This window comes from Marmota monax, unplaced genomic scaffold, assembly GCF_021218885.2.
Source record: "Marmota monax isolate L192 unplaced genomic scaffold, Marmota_monax_Labrador192_F-V1.1 WCK01_AAM20220418_F8-fsc00141, whole genome shotgun sequence".
NCBI classification, from domain to species: Eukaryota; Metazoa; Chordata; class Mammalia; order Rodentia; family Sciuridae; genus Marmota; species Marmota monax.
Window position 1 is genome coordinate 1,490,789 of NW_026692981.1, and position 25,146 is coordinate 1,515,934.

Consider the following 25,146-nt stretch of genomic DNA (forward strand, 5'->3'; position numbering starts at 1 on the left):
TTGTTTGTTTATTTTTGGTTCCAGGGATTAAACCCAGGGGCGATCCAACACTGAGATACACCCCAAGCCATTTTTATATTTTACTTTGAGACAGGACCTCACTAAGTTGTTACAGTTGGCTTTGAACTCTCGACCCTCCTGCCTCAGTCTCCCGAGCCACTGGCATTACAGGCATGTGCTACAACGCCCAGCGTGGCTGCTAGGCTTAGAGATAGCTAACACATTAACTAAACATTAAAAAAAGAGAGAAGCCTGCTGTAGTTGTGACACCAGGCACTTTCTAGCACCTGACTGGACCTGCTTTCCTTACAGGCATTCTTTGTTTTCATCGTATGGTGCCATGTGGAAGCCAGAACCTCAGACCTCCAACAAAAAAGGAGACTTAAAAATTAGAAGAAAATGCATTTCCTAGTAAAATAAATAGCAGGTACTGATTTTGAACATCTCATGCAGAGCACAAGGGAAGAGTGCGGGTCACTGCTGAGGGCTGACACCAGCTGGGGAGGGAGCCGTCTGCAGCACTGAGCCTGCCTGACAGGGCGCACGACCAGGGCTACTGCGACACACCCTCTCCAGGCGCAGAGAGAACCCGACTCCTTTGCCTCCGGACACCCACCTTTGATTCCCACCTTTGATTCCGTCTGGCAAAGATGAATGGAAATCCCAAGGTGACAAATTCCTCTCAAACCTCAACTTAACTGAAGTCTTGAATTCCATAACTTAAGTCACCTGTCAGCCTAGAAACGCTCAGTAACTCAGACACCCAAGCAGCTAAAAACTGACTCTGCTGCCCACATAACGGATACAGAGTTTGATGACCACTGTGAGTAGAAATATCTAGAACAAACGTGGACTAAGACGCACCCAAGACTAGGCCTAAAAACAGGCCGAACAGAGGGGAGCCAGAGGCACGGGCACCTGGAGGCACAGCGTTCAACGCGTATTCATCGTGCCTGTTACAAGGGTCAGGGCCACGTGTCCACACGTGCTCGGAACCTTCTTTTGTGTAAGAGCAGTGACTACTGCCAAGGTCATGACCCACAGGGAGAATGCTCATGAAGGAGAAGCTGCAATGGTATCTACCTGCACAGGGTGCTTTAACACTTCCAATCAACTCTTCCACCTCCGAGTAAAACCTATTCTCAGTGCCTTTTCGGTCTTTGCATTATGCGTCCTTCTCTCTTCCCTCAAGCACTCCCAGAATAACAAACTCAACCTTCAAAGCTCTGGAGAAAAGGAAGCCATCACTCACTTTAAGGGCTCAGGAGACAGTTTTGTGCCAGAGAGGTTGATGTGCATCAGAGCCAGGGAGCTGCTGAAGAACTGCTTGAAGGACGGGGGCACTTCTTTTCCTTTCCTGCAAAAACACGAGAGCTGTGAGTGGTCCCCCTCCCCCAGGCGCACTGACTGGCCACCCGGGCCCTGTGAATGACCCGCGCGCCAGCACACTCAGAAACGTAGAGGAGAAGACAAACGCCCGAGGCCTAAGTGGAGAAATCCAGGCTGGTGCGGAACGTGCCAGGTCTTCAGTGCCCTGAGCACGTCCCCTCTTCTCGGCAGCTGGTGAGCCCCTGCACTTGACCCCATCCGTCTCCAGGAAACGGCACATCTGGAGTTTTTAAAAGCAGGAGGTCAGAGAGGCACACTTTGCATTGATTTTAAGAGGCTTCCCACTGGGTAGCGCCAGACATGAAGGATCACTGCCTGCAGGTGGCTGTGTTTAGAAATAGCAGGTCTCGGATGCAGCAAGATGGGTCGTTGTGTCAAGCTGAGCGATAGCTCCAAGTCTGAGTGGCGCGAAGCCTGCTCGGCGAATCACCTGTTGAGCTCCTCCATCCGCTCTGTGAATCTTCATCCAGCCCCACCCAGCGTCAGAATAAAGAGGAAACTCAAAATGAAGTGGCTGCAAGCTCCTGTGCATCCCCCGGCCGCTGGCAGGAAGTAAGAGGGTCAAACCGCAGCTCAGGGGTGAAGGAGAACTGAAGGCCCCGGAATACACTGGTGTGGAGGCCCTTGGCCTGTTGGGTTCCCTCTGGCGGAACTGGTGGGAGAATGGAAGACGTGCCAGGCGACAGCAGGAGCCCCTGCGCAGGGAGCAGCGTGGATGGCAGCACTCGTGTTCCGTGGCGGGAGGGGCGGAGCCACCTGTGTCCAGCTCACCCACCTGTCAGTCCATAATTTTGCATGCCCAAGGTCTGGGAAGACCTGGGGACATCTGGCAGGTTCAAAATACAGCTTAAAACAAGACAATTCCAGGAGGAAAAATCTAAACCAGAATCTTTACCTGAAAAGATGAAAAACCAAACTAAGAGGAAAGAGTTCTGAGAGGACATATGGTATTGGACGTCTCCAAAGCTGTGTCCAGAGAGGAGAGCCTACCAGCTTGGGCACTCCTGCTCCTTGCAATAAGCAAATGCCGTCCAGTGGTTCGCCGACTAGTTTTGCTCCTGATGCTTTGTCTTGGTGTTGACTGTTCAGTGTTCCCAAATACCTGGGGTCCCTTCCTGAGGGAGGCTGGCACCTGACACTTGAGAGCCTCATGCTCTCCACGGCCAGCAGAGGTGAAAGGAAGAGACGAGTGTGACTTCCCGAGATGCTTTTGTGAGCAAGGGACTTTGCTAGGGTCTCTCTTTCTCTGCTGTGGGACTGTCAAGGCTCTGGAGAGGACGGGCTCCCAGGTGAGGGTGAGAGGAATGTGGCTCCTACCCTTGCTGAAGGCCAATGGAGTCCAATCGGGTGGAGCAGCCCTGGGGACCGGGCGGGTCACTGTAACTTCAGAGCAGCCGCCCCTACCTGTCGGCACACTTATGAAATTATCTGTGAACAGGCGCGTGACTGCCTAGCCCCATTCACACCTCAGCGTGAATGCAGCGATCTTGACATCATCACTGAGCGCTTCCCAGGGTGGCCTGGGTGAGGAGCTGGCATGAACACTTTAATCACAGCCTCTCGTTGGAAGACGAGGCAATCTGTCAGCACGGGGTGCTCCACGAGCTTCGCGGCTGCACTGCCGAGCAGTCCCCAGACGCAGTGGAGCTGTGGACGTAAAGGAGCGGAAGACACAAAAGCCTCTGCAGTCTCTGCCGTCACTCGGGCCTTTCAGTCACAGCCAGAGCCACTTCGTAAGCTGCCGTCCACCACAGGAGCTGAGCAGAGCCACCGGAAGGACCTAGAACCAAGCAGTTGCTCACGGTTCTTCCCACCTCTGACCCTCCTCTATTGAGGAACTGGTGACGTGTGTGTTGCTACTGCAGAATTGACATCACTGTTCAGTAATGAAGCAAAAAGCACTTTAACTATCGACTGTCAAATCTGCCAGGCACGACCGTGGGTCATGCTGCCAGGCTGAGATCTCGGCATATGTGAGGGCTACCCACCCCCCAGTAGACAGAGCTGCTAAAAAGCCAACTATGGACCGCGGAGGTGGCTCCAGGACAAAGCAACACCACGCACTGTGAGCAGACAAGCAATGACCAAGTCCTGTTTCCGACCCACAGCCACTGGGAAGGCTGAGGCTGGCTGATCCGAGCAGGACGGCCAATGCCACACCTACGCAGCCCCGACGTCCCCTCACCTCCTCCCGCCCTCTCCACACTCCATGCCGCTGCCTCCCCGAGTCCTCGTGCTTCTCCCACAGCTTCCACACATCGAAGGGAGGGAGCTTTGGGACGGCTGTTGTCTCTGCCCCCAGAAAGAGTTCGTCCTTACTTCTAGGCTCGTCACTGGGACACACACCCACAGAAGTTTCTAGAAGGGCTTTCACTGTATGAAGAGAGCACCTGCTCACATGAGGAGCCATGAGCCACACAGTTCAGAGTCGGTGGAGGTACCGGTGAGGACCTGACCAGCCAAGGAAGAGGATGGAACCTGCCTGCCAAGGCCACACACAGGGTCCAAGGCCATCCTCCTGGGCAGCACGCACCCCTCGCAGCCTGTTTTCATTGTCACTACGCCATTCTCCCAGGGAAGGCTCTGCAGGAGGACAGGGAGAGCAGGAGGGATTCGTACCGGTGAGAGAAGACGGTTCTGGAGAGATTGAGCACAGCTAAATACTGAAGGCATCCACGGAGGAGAGCACCACAGACCTGGGGAGAAGCAGCACACTTACTTTCAAACATTTCTAGGTCCAGGAGAAGGCTTTACTAGAGACAAAGGCCTGTGCGCCATGCACACAGCGCTTCTAAGACCCCCAAAGCCACGTGAAAGAACATTACCATGTCCACGGAGCACTCTGTGTTGGATAAATCCAGGTGAGCAATGGCATTTGGCTGAGCCAAGAAATTGTACATGTGCTTGAAATAAAGAACAAAAATTAATGTCAGGATCTAGAAACACACACACACACCCCTGCCACACCACCACAACACAAGTTAATGTGTCAATAGGGAGTTGCCGTAATCCCCAGGATCACTCTGATGTTTCCCAAAAGGATTTGAAGAACTTCCTGCCACTCCCTTCCCTTCCCTGAGAGCAAACATCCAAAGTTCATCTAAAATAAATTTATGCTTCAGTAAAAAAAAAAAAAAAAAAAAAAAAATGGCCAAATGGAATCTTTTCTGCCAAACCCTTTTTTACACTTGACTTCATTTTCCTGACAAGCTCAATTTTATTTATTACAAATTTCTGGAATAGTGCTAATTAATTTTAACTCTTGAGGCTGAAATACCACCTGCACTGCGGCCACCCTATCAAAATGCTAATAGCTCCTTTTGAACATGTTCAAGGAAGCACTCGTTTGTGTTTGAGCCAAGGGATGGTCTCAGGCTGCACTCTCTTCTGCCTAGCGCAATGGTTTCTCCATCCGCAGTGATTTCCAGAAATCCAACAAGAGCAGCACTATCCGTCCTTTACATAAAAACAGCACCTCGGATTTCGGGGGCCCTAGACCACACTGACCTCTTCCCAGCGCAAGGCCACCCAAACACTGCCCTTCACCACTCTGTTGTTCTCCGATGACCTCACTGGGAGACTGTGAGCGCTCACTGGGTTACCAGGAAAGTGGCAGGGACTGTCCTCTGCTTCTCTGGACACCACTAGATACATTGATCCCGAGGAAGCTTGTGCCCCAGGCGTCTGGTCCCCAGCAAGCACTCCCAGCACAGTACTCACTATGTGGGGCTTCAGGAAATCCCCAGGGAGCAGTCAGAACAGGAAGAAGCCTAGTGCCTTAGAGTGACCAGAGGACGCCCAGCACAGGCTGGCGGGAGCTGCTCCGACTCAGGAACCCATCTGCGTCACCCACCAGCGTTCCTCACTCTTAGCGTCGGCCTGGCCCTAGTGACCTCAGGGACATGGGAAGGTGGTGTGGCTTTGCTCCCAGCCACCAGCTGGCGGAGCTCCTGCCACCTGAAGAGGTGACGACACCCTTCTCTGAGGCCTTCCCCAGGCACAAGGGTGGCCAGGAAGTGGGCCAGTCGCAGGCCCCGGAGCCTCGCTGTCCCTGGCCCGGACGTCCCATCCACTCTTCCCAGAGGAGCTGGAACAGGACCCAGCCTGCCGGGGGAGCCTGCTGCTCTTCTGTCCTCTGCGGCAACATCCGTGCCCCCAGCTCAGTCTCTCCTCCTTCCCTGTGTCCCTCAGCTCGGCCACGGGGGCCTCACACCGGCCTCCCCACTTCACCCTGGAAGGGAGCAAGTGCAGGAACCGCCAGTAAAGGTGACAATGGAATAGGGAAGTGACTGAGGAGCCCGGCGCCCCAGGAAGCGGGTGTTTTAAATGATGTGGAGTGAGAAGGATGGAAGGAAAACCACAAAGAGGCTTCATTGGTGTTCCCCGCCTCACCAGTAAAGTAACAGCAAACAAGGAGAACAGATTCCTCGGGGTTTCTCATGCCTGCCAAGCAGCAGAACAGACCAAAGCCCTTCAAGATGCCCACTGGCTGCGGCCTGTTGTTGAAGGAGCACTGCTTCTGACTCAGTGCTGGTGACAGAAGGGACCATGCACCCATATGGCAATGAGACCTACCTAGTCCTCTGTGTCAGGGACACAATCAGTTACCTGAATTTCAGAGGCAGGTACTTGAGCACCATGTTATAACTGGGGGGTCTTTGGGGTTCATAAACAAAGCTGAAGAGTGGCTTCAGGTTACTTTTATTTGGGGATGGGTTGGGGATTATCTTACAAACCCCTTTTAATTGCAAACCATTATTAAAAACCCACCCATTTTCCAAACACTATGCTTTTAATGATGAAACATTTCAGATCACATTACCAATATTTCTGACCAGACAAGTGTAGCTGGTGAAACACTGTTTTTAAATAAAGGAAATAACTCCTTCAGAAACACATTTCCAAAAGCAAGTTAAACGTCAGCACCATAAAGGAAAAAGCACCGGGGACAGGCTGCATTCGACGAAGGAGGGCTCTGGAGTTCACTAGAGCACCTCATAAGGCGGTGGCCACGCGATGTTAAGGGGTCCAGAGACAGAGAGATGGAGAAGTCACACCTGAACTGGCGTCTCTGGGGGCCAAGTGGGACAGACTCACCGAGAGGTCATCTCCGCGGAGCGCGTTCCCTGAGAGGTCCAGGTGGGTGAGGGTGGAGGCGGTCAGTGGGTTGGCACTGAGGGACTGAGAAAGGCTGTTCACCCCTGCAGCGGAGAGAGAGGCCGCTCAGACTCCACCAGGAAACCCAACGGGGTCAGCGAGTCTCCAGCCCCAGCCGAGCAGCCCCCACATGCAGCCTTGGTGCAAGGTGACTCAGCTCACCATCACGCAGAATCAGAGGGCAAAGGACCGGCCCTGCTCCTGCCACCCCTCCCACCCCTTCCCACGCGACTGAGCACAGACCGCATTCGACCCTGAGGTCTCCGAATGCTAGAGCCCTCTAACTGGTGATCTCCCCCTTTCCCCAAATCCTGCCAAGAGACTCCTGGCATTGTGAGTGACGTTCAAATGATACACGTGCTATTGCAGGTAACGTGCGCTATCGAACCCTAGGAAATCGACGGGGTATTGCCCTACTTCATGGCAAAATATGGATTGAAACTGTTTCACAATGTAAGAAGCAATGCAAAGGTAAAATGTTAAATCAACACCCTGTGAGTCTGCGTGTACAGAACATGAACGGCCCAAGGCGACATCGGCTGAACTGAAGCGTCAAACCCACCTCCAAAGGCTGGGGCTCTGAGGAGGGCAGGACTGCTCAGGAGGCCAGGCCTGGGCTCACCTCCACCTGGTGACAGGTACCAACACAGGCCTAGTCAGTACCTAACAGGGTGTGGGCTTTGATCAGGTCTCCCTTCTTCATAGCAGAGTTATCAAATGGAGTCCAGGAGAGTCAGGTCATGTACTCCCCACCACTCTGATGATTATTCATAAGACAACAGGACAGGGATATCTCCATGTTTATCTCAAAAGTCTGCATTTCTAGCTGGGTGTGGTGGTGCACACCTGTAACCCCAGCTACTTGGGAGTCCAAGGCAGGAGAATTGCAAGCTTGAGGCCAGCCTCAGCAACTCAGGGAGTCCCTGAGCAACTTATGTCTCAAAATAAAAAAGGTTGAGGATGTTGCTCAGTGGTAGAGCCCCCCTGGGTTCGACCCTTGGTACTGGGGAATAAACCCAGAGCTTCATGCATGCAGGGCAAGCACTCTACCACCGAACCACATCCTCAATGTCTTTTTTATTTTGAGACAGGGTCTTGCTAAGTTGCCCAGGCTGGCCTCGAACTTGTGATTTTCCTGCCTCAGCCTCCTGAGTAGCTGGGGTTGCAGGTGTGTGCACAAAATTCTTCCCAGTCATGTCCACAGTAGAGATGTGGGAACTCCAAGGAAAGAGCTGGGGGCACAGCAGCCTCCGCTGAGCACCTCCCTAAGACAAGTGCAGAACACTCGGGGGTGGTACTGATGAGGGGCCTCTGCACCCTCCAACTTCAGAGAGATACAAAGAACCAGGAGCCCAGGATGGACCACGGAACCATTTCTCAAAGCAGGTGGACATTTGGGCGAGTTAAGGAGACAACGGCAAATATTTTAATGAAGCACAAGAAAGGATTTCTTGGCTGCGAACTCAGCATTTACTAAGTGTTAATAAAGTGCAGGGCATTGGGAAATAAATATGTGTGTGTGTGTGTGTGTGTGTGTGAGAGAGAGAGAGAGAGATCCATTCTTTGCCTTGGAAAAATGCAAAGACCTTCATGTAAAAAAACTACCTAGACCCCAGGATGAAAGTCAGTGCTACATAAGGAATATTTTCTCATTTCAAGAAATCTTCTGAAAGCCACTAGGGATGGCACCGTCTAGCTGAAGTCCAGCTTGGGGCTGACACAGACTTGAACCCTGGCAGCCTGCAGATCCACACTCAGCACCCACGGGCGCAGCAAGCACAGTGAAAACAGCAGCAGGGACACCTGCACCTGCACGGAACATGCCCGGACCTTTCCTGCTCACTGTCCCCCCAACGATACAGTGTGTGTGACTGTCCACCTGGGGTCACGCTGCGCTAGGTGCTGCCCGTGACCTAGAGATGGCTGGAGTGTAGGGAAGGCGTGAGCGGTTGTGCACAAGCACTGAATGTTTTACAGGAGGACTCTGGAAGCATCTGTGAATTCTGCATGCACAGCACAGGGACGGTTTCCTAGAGCCAATTCCTACAGCAACTGAGGGACGGTTGTATTCACGGTGCACCGAGGCAGCAGCTACCAACAAGGCCGGCACCAGGGCTTGCTGATGCAGGGGGAGGTCTAACCGCTGTGGGATGGAAGGAAGCTGCGAGGGCCTGCAGGAAAGGCCAATGTCTGGAGGTATCTCCTGTGATGGCCTGGCTGGTGGATTCCCACTAGTTTGTCTATTTTAATATTAATCTTTTTCTTTAATGAAATCATTGAGTCTAAAACGCATGGAGAATACCAGACTCTCATCAAGAGAATCAATGTAAGAATCTCATCCTTAGTGGGGTGTTCTAAGACCCAATAAATACACTCCAAAATGAGGAGGCCAAATTAGTCCTGACAGCAAAAGGCTCCCTGACAAGCGTGGGCCCTGGCCGGTGGCCAAAGCCTGAGCACACTCCAGGGAGGATCATGTGGTCACTCAGCTTCGTGCTCCTGAAACAGCAGGCAGACTTCCTCCCCGGCGCCCCTAGCCCACGTCCACAGGAGCCTGCCTTGGTCCGCCCACAAGAGCAGGGAATTATAAAAGTGCAGGACTGGAAGAGAAATCAGGGCTCTGACAAACCCCACCCAACACAGAGCGGCCGGCTGCTCTCCATGCTGGCCCCTGGCGACTCCCACCAGCCTTCATGTTTATTATTGGAATGTTTACAGCTGGAAAAGGGGGACCAGATGGCCCTGCCTCGACATGGTCTGCCAACCAGCAGGACACCTCTACAGACCCAGAGAACCACCAGAGAGCAAGCATCTGAGGAGAGAAGGCTACTGGGAGGCACTGGGGAGTCACGAGGAAACTTCTAAAAAATGTCTTAAATTATGGAGCCTTGAATATAAATGTTTTCCAGGAACTAAAATATAAACGTTAGTCAAATTCAACAGAAACTTAAAACTGCAATTTAATCTGAGCTATTCTGAAATTGTGAACCTTTCAGAATCTACGTATAAGCCTTTAAGAAATCAATGTTAACAAAAGCATTTCAAGATATTTGTTTTAAAACAGATAAACATAAAATTCTTTGGGTCTCATGCTATAAAACAATAGTAATTTTCAAAACACATTCCACTATATTTTGTTTCAGGAGAGAGATAACTAGGAGGACTAACTTGTGAAGGGTACAGGCAATTTGGGGCTGCCCTCAACATAAAGATGCTAAGGGGCCTGGCGGGGCCCATAGAGCCTCCCTTCTCCTACCACTGTGAGAGGTGGCACGGAGGGACCTCGGAACCGAGGCCCACCCTGGGAAGAACAAATGATCGCCCTCATCCCTCTCTTTCTTCTATGATATTGAACAAATACAGAAATGTCACTGAAAAGGCCTTTCAAGAAGACTTGGAAAAGGCCTCTGTCCATCAAAGAGCACAGGATAAATGATTAACCCTCTTGATAGGCAGAGTAGCCATGTAAAGAAGAGATGAAAACTGAAAATAGAAAATGAACTGAGAATGTGGAGCAGCCTTCTCCCCAAAGGAAATAGAAAGGACTAAGACAAGGGGGCGGGGGAATGCCTGAGCAAAACCTGGAGGAGCTAAAATTGAATCATCCGAGCCCTTCAGTCCATGCTTGAGAAGGAATGCAGAGGGTAACACCTGGTGTTGAGCATGTAGAGAAACCTGCACAGAATACCTGGGGACAAGGTGGCAATAAATACGAAAAGAAGCTTTTAACAATGCACACGCTTTTCGACCTAGTGATTCTACTTGCAAATGTCATCCTAAAAAAGATATTAAGTAAATGGCCAAAATTAGCAAGCAAATTTTGGTTAGTGTTAGCTGGATTATAAAGAACTAAAAATAGTTTACATGTACAGCAACAGATTTTTTAAAATAAATCCTGGAGCATGATTCCACATCCTAGAACACATGCGCCCATTGAAAGTGATTCTGTATTTACTTATATAAGCAATCAATCACCACACACTGTGAAGGAAAACAAGTTTGTGAACTAGTGAAATATAATCCCAAATACGCTGTGAACATGTGTTTGCACCCGTGTGTGTACATAAGGAAACTGCCGGACTGTGGAAGGCTGGGCACAAACTGTCAGCAGTGACAATCTTGTCATGTCTCAGTGCTGCCATTAAAAGTCATTTTACTTATTTATACTTTTCATTGTCTTCTAAGTCTTTCCCATAAATATGCAATGCACTGATCGCCAAGAAAAAGTCACCATTTGTAAAATTAATTTTCTGAAGTATAACAGGAATAATAGAAAGGGGCTAAGATTTAGCTTCAGGAAATGGGGATGGTTTCCAGCTCCAGTTTAGAATGCACTGACTGTTGGTGACAATCTCTCCCTTTGGCAGTATACTTTTAGGCCTTACTCTTAAACATGTGTACATGCAAAATCATGCGACTTAGGGAGCTGACTCCAGTTTCCAATCACTCTGAGTGTAAGTGCGTGCTCAGAATAATATACAATCAGACACAAGGTCACCAGGTGCCCCTTGCCTCACTCATGCCCCCAGGCCTGCTCGGGGACTGCCTGAGGTGCAGCAGCCACCAGAACACAGACAAGAATGGGGCGGAGAAAGCCTTTACCCTGCAGAAACTTCCAGGCTAGGACGCAATCAGAAGGCAAACATGTGATGACAGAGGGATTCACTACGGTCACAGAGGAAGGAGCGTCTAGTTGTGATGGTGAAGTGGTGGACATCGTCCAAGAAGGCTTCAAAGAGACAGTGAGGTTGAAGCTGAATTTCATAGGGTGAGCGATAACCTGTGTATAGGGACACCACGGTTGTCCCAGCCTGAAATAAAAGTACACAAAAGCATGACAGCATAAAATGTTGATGGCTGTAACCATGATGGCATGACAGGGTATGGACGGTGATGCAGTGGGTGGTGATGGTGGTAGTGATAGTAATGGTGTTGGTGATGGTGGTGATGACGATGGTGAGGGTAAAAGTGAGGGTGATGGTGGTAGTGATGATGCTTGGGGGCAATGGTGATGGTGGTGAGGGTGATGGTGGTGGTCGTGGTGATGACAGTGATGACAGTGGGGGTAATGGTGATGTGTAACGATGGTCATGGTCATGGTGGTGGTGGTGATGGTGGTGGTGGTGGTGGTGATGGTCATGGTCATGGTGATGATGGTGGTGGTGGTAATGGTGGTGGTGGTGGTGATGGTCATGGTGGTGGTGGTGGTGGTGGTGGTGGTGATGGTCATGGTCATGGTGATGATGGTGGTGGTGGTAATGGTGGTGGTGGTGGTGATGGTCATGGTGGTGGTGGTGGTGGTGGTGATGGTGATGGTGGTGATGGTCATGGTGATGGTGGTGGTGGTGGTGGTGATGGTCATGGTGATGGTGATGGTGGTGGTGGTGATGGTGGTGGTGGTGGTGGTGATGGTGGTGGTGGTGGTGGTGATGGTGATGGTGATGGTGATGGTGGTGGTGGTGATGGTGGTGGTGAGGGCATGGGTATTGGTAATGGTGAGAGTAATAGTGATGATGGCGTTCATAGTGATGGTGGTGGTCCTGAGAGTTAACAGCAGCTGCTGCTAGTAGTACCTATTAAGACCTTAGTTCCAGAAACCACAATATATTTATATTATTTAATGTAACCCTCTGCCTGTGAGAGACAGATCCTCTATTTCTGTCCCACAAATGAGGCAACCAGGGAAGAACGAGATGAGGAGCTCATGTTCACAGTAAGTGTCCCGGGGAAGAAGAGATGAGGAGAACATGTTTATGTAAGTGTAAAAGCCAGGAGTGAGTCTCAAGCAACCTGACAAGACTGACGCTGCTACCTACGATGCCTCCAAAGACGGTCTCCATAAGAACCACCAAGCTGTTCCGTTCAAGAAACCTGCACCACCACCCCTGAGTGGTCCAGGTCCTGCACCAGGTGCTGAAGGCACAGAGGAAAGAGGGGCACCGCTGTGAGGAGGGCCACACTCTAACAGGAGAGACGCAGTGCTTGTACGGAGCGTCACATGTGGGGTCCAGCATTACCCCAAAGAAAGAGCAGCCAAGTCAGCGGTGGCCTCGGGAATAGCAGACGCGTCTCAGCAGAGAAGGTCTCGGGCGAAGCTTTTGTACAATAAACAGGGGCCCCCAGGAATTCTGGGGCGAGAGGAAGGCTGCTCGGGGCCCAGGGGTGTGCAGACACGAAGGCAGGATGGAGGCAGGGGACTCCCTGATCTCGTCACAAGGTGACAGTGTGGCCGAATAATAAGAGAGTTCACAGGCCTTGGTGGGCCCTGGATAAACTACAGGGAGGAGGTGAGTCAGGAGGGATCTGGGGAGAACATCAGGCCATTTCCAGACTTGAGGAGTGGAGACCCGGGGAGGCGCAGCGAGGAGGAGAGGCCCGGCAGAGGCGGCCCCCCTATGGCAAAGCCCACGCATCTACGGGGACATACAGCAGGGCCCCAGGTGCTGGGAGAGGGCAGGGATCGAGGCTGAGGCAGCCAGGTGGGCACGCGCTGACTCAAAGACAGACTCTCCACTCTAAGAACACTGGAGACCTGGAGCTTCAAGTCCACACTGTATTTGTCTTAGGACGGCAGAGTATGTGATGCACGCTCTCAGGGAAGGGTCACAACAAACAGGAGTTTCAACGACTCATCGGGGCAGCGGCAAAGAGAGACCCGGTGTTAAATAAATGAAATATACTGTACCTTTAGGTGATAGTGAGGTTTTAGATAAATTTAAATGCTTTAATCCCTTTGGGAGTTTGGCAAATTGAATACTTAAAGAGGACACACCTGAGAAAGAAAGAAAAAAAAAAGAGATTATTAGACTTTTCAAGTTCTCAGTTGTATTTGGCAGTACATGAAAATAAACGCGATTCCCGTGAAGTGATCATGTTTCCTGTCTGCAGCCGGAGGCTATTTTCCAAACATTTACCATGGGCCCCTTTTCCTTCTGCCCAACCTGTGGGGTGGGCGAAGGGCAGAGTGTTCAGTCCACATGACAGTATCTGAAACTTGACCATTACCAACATTTTTCTCTGGTCAAATTCGACCCTCTTCTGATAGTCCCATCTAAAATGCAAATCTTCCTGAAAACGGTCATATAATTGCTCCCCCTTTTCTATGTAGCCTCTGTCTTAATGAGCTGATCTCCTCTGGACGAGGAGCTGCATGCTACTTAATTATAGTCAAGAATGGAATAATGTTAATTACTCAGATAACAGCTTCACTTTTAACACGTGGATTCCTAAACTTAACTGGCTTATGGTTAGCCACCTCAGACGGGGCACAAGCACATTTTAACCATTTTCCCCTGCATGGTACTGGCGATTGAACCCAGGGGTGCTCTACTGCTGAGCTCCAACCCCAGCCCCTTTTGAGAGAGGGCTCACTTAGTTGCTGAGGCTGGACTTGAACTTGTGATTCTCTTGCCTCGGCCTCAGCCTCCCAGGTCACTGGGATCACAGGCATGCACCACTGCGCCCAGCTGTGTTTCAACTTCTTACAGTCAGGTTTTCAACTTGGAATGACATGAATTTATAGTATTTAAAATTAATGGCTGGAGTGGGAGGACAGACACCAGCTCACTCACTCGAGGGCTGCAATGAACGCAGAGCGTTTTCTGGGGGAAATGAGTAATAGGTGACTGTGGGCCCTCCCTACGGTCCCTCAAGCAGCCCCACTTGCAGGTGGGCTGTCACCTCCCGGGGGCAGTTCTAGGGAGGCTCCTAAAACCATAACAAGCAAACGCTCCCCTAGACTAAGTCTGAGATTCCAGGCATCAATGGGAACCACTGCTGCTTGCTGCTCTCTTACACAACCCCGAATTCTCTATAAATCTCACCAGATTTTACGAGAAATAACCACGTGAAAATAGCAAAAGTTGTACATCTTGACTAAGCATGAAGTGTTGGATGTTCCGGAAATTCCTGCCTCTCTCCAGAGGGTCGGGGGGCCAGGGGGGTTGGCGGGGGGAGGCACGTAATCAAGCATTGCTAAGAAGACTAGGTCGAAGTCAGGTGGTGCACACTCCTGCAATCCCAGCTGCTCAGAAGACCGAGGCCACACTGGGCAACTGAGCCCAGGTCCTGTCTCAAAACCTAAAGGGGACTGGGGATGGAGCTCAGCGGTGGAGCACCTCTGGGTTCAATCCCTAGTCGCCCCACTAAGAAACGGAAGAAACCGGTCATCTCTACAGCGCTCCATGCTGTTTGTTTCTTCTTATTCACTTTGCCACAGTGGGGACTGCACCAGGCCCTTCGCTGCTAACCAACTCCAAGGCACTGAGCTCACTGTCAGCCCCAGGAACAGTAAGCGACCAAAGCGCCCACAGAGAGAAGCCAAGACGCCAGACGTATACGCGCCCGTGCTGCCTGGTTCAGGAATTGGCAAAGCCGGTCTGTCACCGCAGGGCAGAACAGCACCTTCTCCTCAGCTGCGGAGGGCAGGGATGGGCAACACGGGGCCAAGCACTGCAAGCCCGGAGGGCTGTGGACGCTCCACTCCAGCCCAGGCAGGGGTTCTGCAGGAGTGCGTGCCGTGCTGAACTTCACTAAGACCCACAGTCTGGGTCCTGGAGGGCTGGGTCCCTGCAGTCGCTTTACCGGGAGGTGGTGGAACCTTCAGGAGGTGGGGCCTCATGGGAGGTCTTCAGGTCAGTGGGGATGTGCCCTCAGAGGGAACCTGGGGACCCAGTCTCTTCCTCAGTGCTCCCTGACTCGTGGTGTGAGCAGCGCTGTCTGCCGTGATCTTCACCATGACGTGCCGCCTCACCACAGGTCCAAAGTCAAGGGGCCATTCAGGCACAGACTGGGACCTCCAGACCTGTGAGCAGAACCCAGCTGTTCTCTTTACGAGTTAACCATCTCGGATTTTTTGTTATAGCGATGGAACTCATGTAACACACTTGGGATTTATGGACGTTTCTGAATGCACATGTACTTCAAATAGAAAAATATTGGATTTCCACTTTTAAATTTTGATAGGAGTTATCACCGCCCACTCATCAAATATTTTCTGTTATTTAGCAAAGCATATGCTATAATGATGTTAATAAAAAAAATAATATCCTTAAAGCCACATTCTTCTTTCAATCATTCTAAAAATATTTTTATATGACCGAAATTATTTCTGCTAAAATCTACCACTAAAACTCAAAAATTATATTCCAATTGATTTATTTTACTTCATTTTTTTGAGAAGACAACAATTTTGAACTTTTAATAGTCTTCTGTGTGTCAACCATTCATAGCAGCACACAATCCTGTAAATGCTCAAGCCAAAGAAGGGCTAGGACAGAGCTTTACCCGGCCAGGGACACCGCCCACCTTTTCATCCCAGAGTCCTAAACCCCTGTATAAAAAGGGAGGTGCCCAGAAAGGACAGATGATCCACAATGTTCTCTGGAAGCCATGAAACCAAAAAGGACTCACCGCGAAGCGCCTAAACTCAGATAAAAGTGAGAGTCAGGTTGGACAGTTCTGCTTTTTGAAAAGCAGATCTAAAAGTAAACAGAATTAAAAGGACAGAAATAAAAGGCACAGATAGTCTAGCTAATGTATCTATTTTTCAAATTCCAGACAAGTCATTGGAAATACACAATGGCTGATTAAGAGCACATCTAATTAAAAACGTGGTTCTCTATCCTAGAGAGAAATAGTGAATTATTTCATGACTTGTTCTACAAAACATATACCATAGGCCTTGGTGATAGTAAGATGAAGTGGTGCCAGGTTCTTATGTGTTACAAAAATCCAAAAGAGACTGTCTTTCTTGAAAGGTTTTCATTTCCTGGCATGCATAAGTCATAAACGTATTTCTTCTTTAAAGAAACCCCCCTCTCCAATGCTAATGAAAGGGAATGCGTAATTCAGGGCAGCACTGCTCATTTATAATATCTATCATAAGAGGGTCAGAGGTTAGCTCAGTGGTAAAATACGCACTTTGCATGCACAAAGCCCTGGGTTCGACCTCTAGTACCAAAAATAATGAGAGAACTAAATTGATTGATGACATTTTCTCTCCATCCTTCAGATTTAAACTAGAGTAAAAATATGTAGTTTTGTCAGAAGAGAATCCCTTATATAAATCAAGTCACTGCATAACTAATTGAAAAGCAAACATTATTCATGTTCAAGAGTGGCATGTTTTTATTTCTACTTTATGAAATTTTTGCTTATAGGAACACTTCAGGTACCAATTTTCCACATTCTCTTTTTAAGGTTGCAGTCAGTACTTTACAGAGTGTGAGAAAACATACTCTTGAATCAGTTAGACCTGGATTGAAATCAGACTGGGAGACCTGGGGGTGTCCGCCATTCCTGTAATATCCATCTGTTAACTGCAGAAAAGGCCCAGAAGTCACACTGGAGACCAGGCACGGAGAGCCCTTGCCCAGCACCCTGCACACACACTAGCTGGGTGAGTCCAGCTAACCTATCAAGAACCATCAGGCCCCCCAGAGAATGCTCTGTGAGGAGACGCAGCCACCCATGCACACCTGGACAAGTGAGCTCCTGCCCTGGTCAAAGTTTCTCTGCACAGTTACATTCTGAGGAATTAAAAAAAGAGCCAATGATCTCCACCAAAAAACGCCGATGTCAACAACAACCAGGCCAGGGAAGGCTGATGTGAAAGAGACAGGTGGGGGATCGCACAATCCCTAAAAAGGTGGCCAGTTCTTATACCAAGGACCCCGTTAGCAGAGCTCAGAGAGGGAGAGACGTGAGCCTTGGAAATGTAAATCAAGAAAATAAAATGACCTTCCCTGTGTGCTCTGAAGTCCTTACGCAATGACCCCCAGAGCAACTGATGGCCAAGGAAACTGTCCTACAAAGAAAAGGCCCGGGGATACTTTCTTGTGGCCAGAACTGCTCAATGCACACTTTTGCCCAAAATAAAGTAAAGGTAGACTTTGGAGCTGTGAATGAAACACTGAATTTACCATTAAAACTTATTTAGAGGTTTTACTAGATGAAATTACCTTTCTTGTGATTTTTAAAATATGTGTCAAAATTAGAAAAAAGATCCAATTTTAATTTTCCTCTTCAAAAAGAAACTATTAAAGCTCCATCTACTTTGAAGCATTTTTGCCTAATAAAAAAGTGATTATAAAATGTTTAGCATGGTAATTTGTTATCTGATGTTATTAACTTACAAACACTGGAAAATTAAATTTGACATTGCAAATTTAACCTCATTTGTCAATTATGCACCTAAAAGCCTGTAACACCATACAAAATTCTAACACTTGTATATTTTGGAATCGTTATGACTCACACAGTAGAAAATAGTTTAAGATAGGTCCTTGTTAATTTGGAGCCTCAATATTAAAAATGTAATACGTTTCTGCCTGTAGAGTTCTAGCAATATGATGTGGGGAAACCAGTCTAAAACAGAATGACCACAAAACAAGGGCAGCGGAGGTATACTGCAAGGACGCACGACCATAGACAGACACTTCTTTCACTTGCTGATTGTATTTTGAATACATCACTTTAATTTAGTAAACCTCCTTTATGGTTCCTAAAAGAATATAGAATACGCTGTTTTTAGGTTTCCTAAAAAGGTTCATAAGTAATGATTGTCTGTGAATCATAATCAGCGTGTGTCTATAATGCATCATGATGCCCACTCTTCATTCTGCTTGACCTTATGAAGTCACTTGAGAAAAATTTTGGATTACTTGAAATTTAGATTAGTAATAAAGTCATATAATTTCATTAAAGGATAATTATTTTAGAAGAAGAAGAGGAGGAGGGGGGGGAGGGGGAGGGGAGGGGAGGAAGGGGAGGGGGAGGTGGAGGGAGATGAGGAGGGGAGGGGAGGGGATGAAGGGGAGGAGGAGGTGGAGGGAGATGAGGAGGGGGAGGAGGAGGGGGGAGGGGGAGGGGGAGGGAGGAGGGGGAGGGGAGGAGGGGGGAGGGAGGAGGAGGGGGGAGGAGGGGGAGGAGGAGGGGGAGGAGGAGGGGGAGGGGGGAGGAGGGGGAGGAGGGGGGGAGGAGGAGGGGGAGGAGGGGGACAGTGCTCTTTATTACCTAGGCTCCTCCAGAGAGAAGGAAGGCGGGAAGCAGGAGAGCAGTGGACATGGAGGGGCAGAGAAGTGGACATGGGGGAGGTTTTGGACTTTGGAAATGGCTTTCCAGGTGTCAAAAACTGAAGCCGCAGAAGAGGAACCACCCGAAGGAGTGGGCCAGCACCCAGCGGAGGCCAAGGAGAGCGCCCATCAAGACTCCACCATGACACCTGTGAATGGGCCGCAGGAGGGTGGAAAGACAGAGTCGGGACTCGGGGGGGGGGGGGGGACCCTGGCAGGAAAAAGCACAGAAATGCTACTTTGACATCCTCTCATTCTAAAGAGGAAATGAAATCTCCATCAACTTCACCATGGTATTTAAAACTGCATACAAGAATGAAAACTCAGTGAAATCAAACTCAATTTAAAGAAAATATAAACTGACTACGGACCAGGTCTCATACTAAGTGCAAAACAATGACCACACCAAGAAGGAAAAGCAGAACTGTCTCTCAGTCCCTTCGTCCAGTGGAATAATTAATCTTCATCAAGTCTGTGACCTGGGAAGAGGAAAGGCCCTTACTCAACAAAGCCAAAAAGCATCTGCGCAGAAAACGTTCTGAGAACCGAGTGTCAGGTTTCCCTTTCTGACCCCACCGACCCTCATCTACTGAAGCCTTCTTCCTCCACGTGAGCCCCAGCCTTCACCCTCCCCTTAGTCTGACACTTTAGTTAAATATTAAGTGGTGTTTGTGGTGGGCAGGACCCTAACGTGGCCTCCAAGGTTCCCACACTGGAAACGCCCCTACGATGGGACGAGACTGGTGCAAAAAAAAAAGGGATTTCACACACACACACACACACACACACACACACAAAAATGGGATTTCACCACCTCCATGACCCATCGGTTGATTCTGAATTCATCACCAGGGAAACTGCCCTGGTCAGCCTGCCTGGTCTGATGACCAGAGAGCTGTGCTCCAACTGTGCCCCACGGGAGAAGTGCCACATTGTGGGCAAGGCCCTGAGCATGGTCTCCAGGGGCAGGAAGTGGCCTCCATCAGCAGCAGCGAGAAAACAGTGCTGCACACCAAGGAAATAACCCTGCCACAACCCATGAACTCGGGGACGACCCTGGCCACAGCAGCCACAGCCCCCACTGCCAACACACATTCAGCCTTGGGCGAGACGACGGGCACAGAGCAGTCCCTAGACCCAGATCCCGCCCGGCCCAGAGACACTGGGCCCAGAGACACTGAGATGACATTTCCACCTCGTTTTAAGCCACCCGACGTGTGATGATTGGTTATGCAGCAATAGATAACTAATAAACCATTTTAACAACAATATTCTCCTTCTTTTTGTATCATTTCAAAAAAAAAGTTGATCAGATAATGAAATCATAACATGAGCATTCTCTCAAAAGGTAATAACTAGAAGCAAAAATCACATCAACAGCATTTCTAGCATAATTATAACTTAGCCTGATGCCCGTCTTTGTGGGAATAAAGCCCCTCTTCCCCCACGACACGGCGTCCAGGGAACCCTGACTGCTGCGGTACCTCTGTCCTCCAGGGGGTTGCCAGCAAGGTTGATCGTGTGGAGCCCTGAGTTGGGGTTATGTGCTAGAGCACTGGCCAGTTTTTGTGCAAAATCTCTGCAAGAAAACAAAACAGTAAGAGTAAATATCAGGGTAAATAAAGAGGATGTAAAACTGTTCATATGAAATATTTAAGAATGAAAATAGTGAAGTCTAAACAATAGAAACCCCCTTTATGCCATCAATCTGCACCTCACATATGTGTTAACCCCACTAATGACTCATTAGAGAAAGCACAGCCAGAATACGGCTCACATCCAGTTACCAAAACATCACTCAAAAGCAAATAGAACACACACAACTGCCCTTTTAAAGACACATTGCTTTATGATATTAACGGCACTACTTGATCTTTTATAAATTTTTTTGTAAAAAATCCTGGATTCAACCTGCTTTTCATCAAAATTCCAGCGGCCACTCAGTTCTCATCTGCTGCAACACTCATGAATATAAAACCGGTCACTCTGACTACTGAGCTAAAGGCTACAACCGCTAGCTCTATATTGTACAAAACACAAACCACTCTCCACGTTGCATTCAGGCTGATGTAACTTGGATGACAAAACCCAACGCTTGTCACAGGCTACAGGGCATCTTCGCCCTCACAGTCCATGCTCTGAACCCGAGGCCTGGTGTGACCCCCCACCACTAGGTGAAGGCCACGTAAGGGTCAACAGGAGGGGACAAAAGTGACTGAACCAGCCAAGCAGAGCAGGAAAGCCTCAGGAGACACGGAGCCACGTCACCACTGCCAGCGACCATGATCCTAGGAGTGGCAGCGGCCCCCACCACAGGGCAGGCCCTGTCCTGTGCTCTGTGCGTGTCCCCTCACCCACCCTGGCCTCTGCCATTCTGCAAGGAAGGTACCTCTGTCACCCTTTCCCAGAGCAAAGCGCCTGAGTTGCAGAGAGCCAGGGGACTGCCAAGGACAAGGTTCTCGGTCAAGGTCCACGCTGCTGACCACCAGCCTTGGCTCCCCACAAACACCAGGCAACCCTCCCCCGCACAGCCTCACCACGTCCTGGCCCTCGTGACAGAGAGGGCAGCATGGGACTGCTTTTTTGTTTTTGCCAGCAGGGAGAACTGAACATATGCGTAGGCCGGAGTTTTAAGATCTACGCGATGATTAAAAGAGTGAACGCCACCGAGTCTTAAGGCCACGCGTTCACGCCTTCAGAAAAATACTCACGTTCGAAGTCCAGCGTTTTCCAACACCAGTTCTTCCAGCCGACTGGACCGACTCACCACCCTTAAGATCTGTTCGCAGACGTCAGCAGACTGTAACGGAAACGTTCGTTGACCATCCCGTGAGTCAAAGAAAGCCACCTCACTGTCATGCAAAGTCTAGAGCGAATGAAACACTCACCCATGAACCCAGTCACTCAACAGCTCCTGAAAGTGCACCTACCACTCACAGTGTCACAACTGGGACGGTGGGACACAGTGACGTAAAGGATAGAGTGCACCCGTGACAAGGGTGAGCAACGACACGTGACCTTCATTGTGTCGAACGCATGTTCCTGGCATGTCGACAGCCCCCACTCCTGTGTTGAACGCATGTTCCTGGCGTGTCCACAGCCCCCACTTCTACTGAAACTCAATCAACATGTGGTAGCCAGTGGGGCTTTGGGAGGTGACTAGTCATGAGGGTGCAGCCCTCATGCACAGGATCACTGCCCTGAGAAAAGAGCACCCAGGGAGCTGCCTGCCCCTCCCACCATGTGAAGACACGGCTGGAGGGGCCACCACCAGCCGCAACGCAGGCCCCAGGAGACTCTGAATCTTCCGCTGCCTTAATTACAGACTCCCCAGCCTCTGAAACTATGAACAGTAAGCTTCTCTTGTTTATAAGCTACCCAGTCTATGGTGTTTTGTTACAGGCAGTCCCAACAGGCTAAGACAAAGAAAATACACAACTAAGGTAAAATAATAAAGAGGCCATCTTGGTAGTGGTACAAGAACCCTTAGGCCCATGTCATCCAAGCTTGGGAACACCCAAAGGGCTTCCCTAAGAAGCTGAAGTGCAGAGCGGAGAGCTGAAGACCATGGCTAATGAGGGGACGGTGACATGAGTGTGTCCTCTGCAGCTCTCCAGGGGACAGGCCCTGCGCTGAGCCTTCAGGAGCATTTCATGATGAACTGTTGGCTAAGGAATACCAATCCCTTTTTGTAGGTAAGAAAGCTAAGTGGAAAGGTGTCACACATTTAACCGGGAGCTTGATAAGCACGTGGTGGCTGGTATCGTGACGCTGCCACCATACTGTAACTGGGGAGGGGGGAAGAGCCCAATGAGGGAAAGAGTTAAACCGTCGCCTGTGTTCCATGCGTTTTCAAGACATCTTGTATCTATATGATAATCAAAGCTGTGGAAAGAGCAGTGGTTAGGATGTGACGTTAGAAGAAAATGCAAAAAGAGAATGAACAAGATCGCAACTAAGTCCAGCCCTGGTGCTCCGCAGGCTGAGCAGGCCCCCAAGCACTCCCGGCAGCCTCAGAAACTCAGTGAGACCCTGCCTCTAAGTGAAATATAAAAAAGGATTGGGGATGTGACTCGGTGGTTAAGAGCCCAGGGGTCCATTCTGCCCCAAAGAAAGATTACTATTAAAATGAGCTATGAACCCTGGAAAAGCATATCAGAGGGAGAGAATGGTACCTGATTCTTTCTTTTCAATTTTTATGTATGTTTTATATTTATTTATATATATTCTGCCTTATTCCAAAACTAAAGGTAGCACGTGACCTTCATTGTTTAAATATAGAAAAGTTATTTTTTCAGATACTAAGAGTTATTTTAAAAGCTCATTACCACCTAGGGTCTATTTAAATACTTTGTGCATTAATAAGAGAAAGCACGTTGTGTGAGCCCGGGGAACACAATAATCAAAGCACTTTCTTGCCTTAAAATATCACATAAAATATTAACAGTCCTCTGGCTTATCAGATCACGAATACCCAGCTGGACTGACCACTCTGGAACGGAGTCTGACAGGGCCTGTGCCACACGTTTCCAGTCAAGCCTCACCTGGAGACCCCAAGTCCCCGGCATCTATGCTCTCACACTTCCACTCAGTCCACAGTTCCTCTCTCCACCATTCCCAGGCTTCTCATGTGTCCTGATGGACAGATGAAGAGAAAATTTGATTCCAGGCAACCTGATGCCCGCAGTGTGCATTATGCTAACAGTGGTGCTTTCTGACGGTGGCCCTGACCAGCTAGACTGACTCACGAGGCACACCTGAGGCAGCTGGTTATGTGTGCTGTCCAGGCACAAAGGGGTTGCCCGGGCCATGCGTTATCAGGGATCCTCCTACTCGAAACGCTGCCTCTTCTGAGCTACCTCACAGAGCATCAGGAAGGATAATTCACCAAAGCCAGGCTTTCAAGATTTACACATTGGTTATAAATACAGTAACACAAGTTCATTACAGAGAGTGCAGGAAAGTATGTCCAACTTCTCCTTAAGATACCAGTACAGGAGGGTTGTGACAAGTCATCCTTGACTACACTAATCCGGCTCACTTTTACTGAGCATCACTCCATGAAAAGCATCTACAATGAGGAATAGAGAGGAAACGTTTTACAGCCGTGCACACACACCTGGCACCGAGCAGAACATGACAATGGCCACAGTTCTCTCAAACGTCTCCTGCATGCTCAGCCCTGGCTCAGAAAAAAACTATTAAAAAAATAAATAAATTCAGTGGCTAAGAGCTTGCATTTAATTAAAAATCTAATGCATAGACCAAAAAACTAGGATCAAGGTAAGGCCATAAATGAACTAGTACAAAATAATAAATATGGAACTTTAGGGCTGAAAGGAACCACGTGCATTACCTGCTACAGTCATATCATCTTTAAAGACTTTCAAAACGATGCAAGGACCTGCCTGAGTTACCGAACTGAGAAAGTTGAGGCAGACAGTAATTCACCACTCTTTTAACAAATCAAGAATGTTGGACAGGAATACAACCCTCATCGCACATTTGGATTCTTTTAAATCCTCTATTCAGATCAGGATTAGTGGCTGCTAATTTGCTTCATAAAATCAGCACTGAGCATGTAAGTCATATTTTACAGGAAGTACCTTAGCACAGAAACCCTTGTATTAAACCTTAATGATCCAGGTACTCCATGTAACTTGAGAGAAAACCACTTATTTTTTTCTCTGCATTTCAAGTTTTAAAAAATCCAAAAACCAACGTACTTCTTTGTGTAATCCTTTCCTTCAAATAAACTCCACGTTAAAATGTGCTCTGAGATTGCCCACCACAATACCACTGGAGAACAAAGCATCCCTTCCTTTTATTTTTGGGTGAGAAACATAAGGAATTTTCTTTTCAAGACTTGAACAGCGATATCCATAAAGATCACTTTTCATTTTAAAATATCAAACGTTGAAAATATGTGCATGCATTGGTCTCTGATTAAATCTCAGTTCCGTGGAGAGTGGTACCGGCCGCCTCCCATCCTGCCGCGTGGCTTCCTCCATCCCAGGATCCCAGGAAGCACACAGCACTGCTCGCTTTGCTTCACCAGCACCTAAAGGACCTGGCGCGCTACACACTCGGGCAGCTGGAAGGCGGGGGTGCCAAGGGCCTGGACACGCTCCTGTTCCACTGAAATGGGACGGTTTCCGTAAGCAGGAGGACAGCACGGTCTCTTTAGAACTCTTAGGGTCATGAGCAACTGACTTTAGAGAGCTCCTGTTCCCTTTGATCCCGCAACCCTTGGGCTGACCTCACTCCACCAACGCGCCTCTTTCCCTCCTGTGAGGTCCGCTGGTTCAGTCCTGGGAACGGCCCCACCCAGCAGGCAGCAAATAAGAGGCTTCTTCCCAGGTTTCTCCTGGGGGCTACCTGCTGTTCCCTGAGGGATCCCTGGCCCTGCTCCTGGCTCTCAGCTCCATCCTCTGGGCTCAGCCACTAGAGCAGCCCAGAGGAAACAATTCCCACAGTCCCTACCCCACCCGAGCTCCTTTCTCAGCCTCTTTGCTGGTACAGGTGT

The 25,146-nt window shown here is 49.3% G+C and overlaps 1 protein-coding gene across 4 annotated transcripts in view; it reads right to left on the reverse strand.

Moving 5' to 3' along the window:
- Positions 1 to 25,146, reverse strand: part of Carmil1 (capping protein regulator and myosin 1 linker 1) — a 237,699-nt gene that overhangs the window by 88,810 nt on the left and 123,743 nt on the right. For all 4 annotated transcript variants that reach the window (XM_058582007.1, XM_046452369.2, XM_046452370.2 and 1 more), the window contains 7 exons: positions 21,332 to 21,420; positions 20,105 to 20,199; positions 13,232 to 13,318; positions 6,487 to 6,590; positions 4,215 to 4,292; positions 4,009 to 4,085; positions 1,253 to 1,357 (listed from right to left, as the gene is read on the reverse strand). In XM_058582007.1, the coding sequence (XP_058437990.1) occupies positions 1,253 to 1,357; positions 4,009 to 4,085; positions 4,215 to 4,292; positions 6,487 to 6,590; positions 13,232 to 13,318; positions 20,105 to 20,199; positions 21,332 to 21,420 (635 nt within the window). The remainder of the gene's footprint in view (positions 1 to 1,252; positions 1,358 to 4,008; positions 4,086 to 4,214; positions 4,293 to 6,486; positions 6,591 to 13,231; positions 13,319 to 20,104; positions 20,200 to 21,331; positions 21,421 to 25,146) is intronic.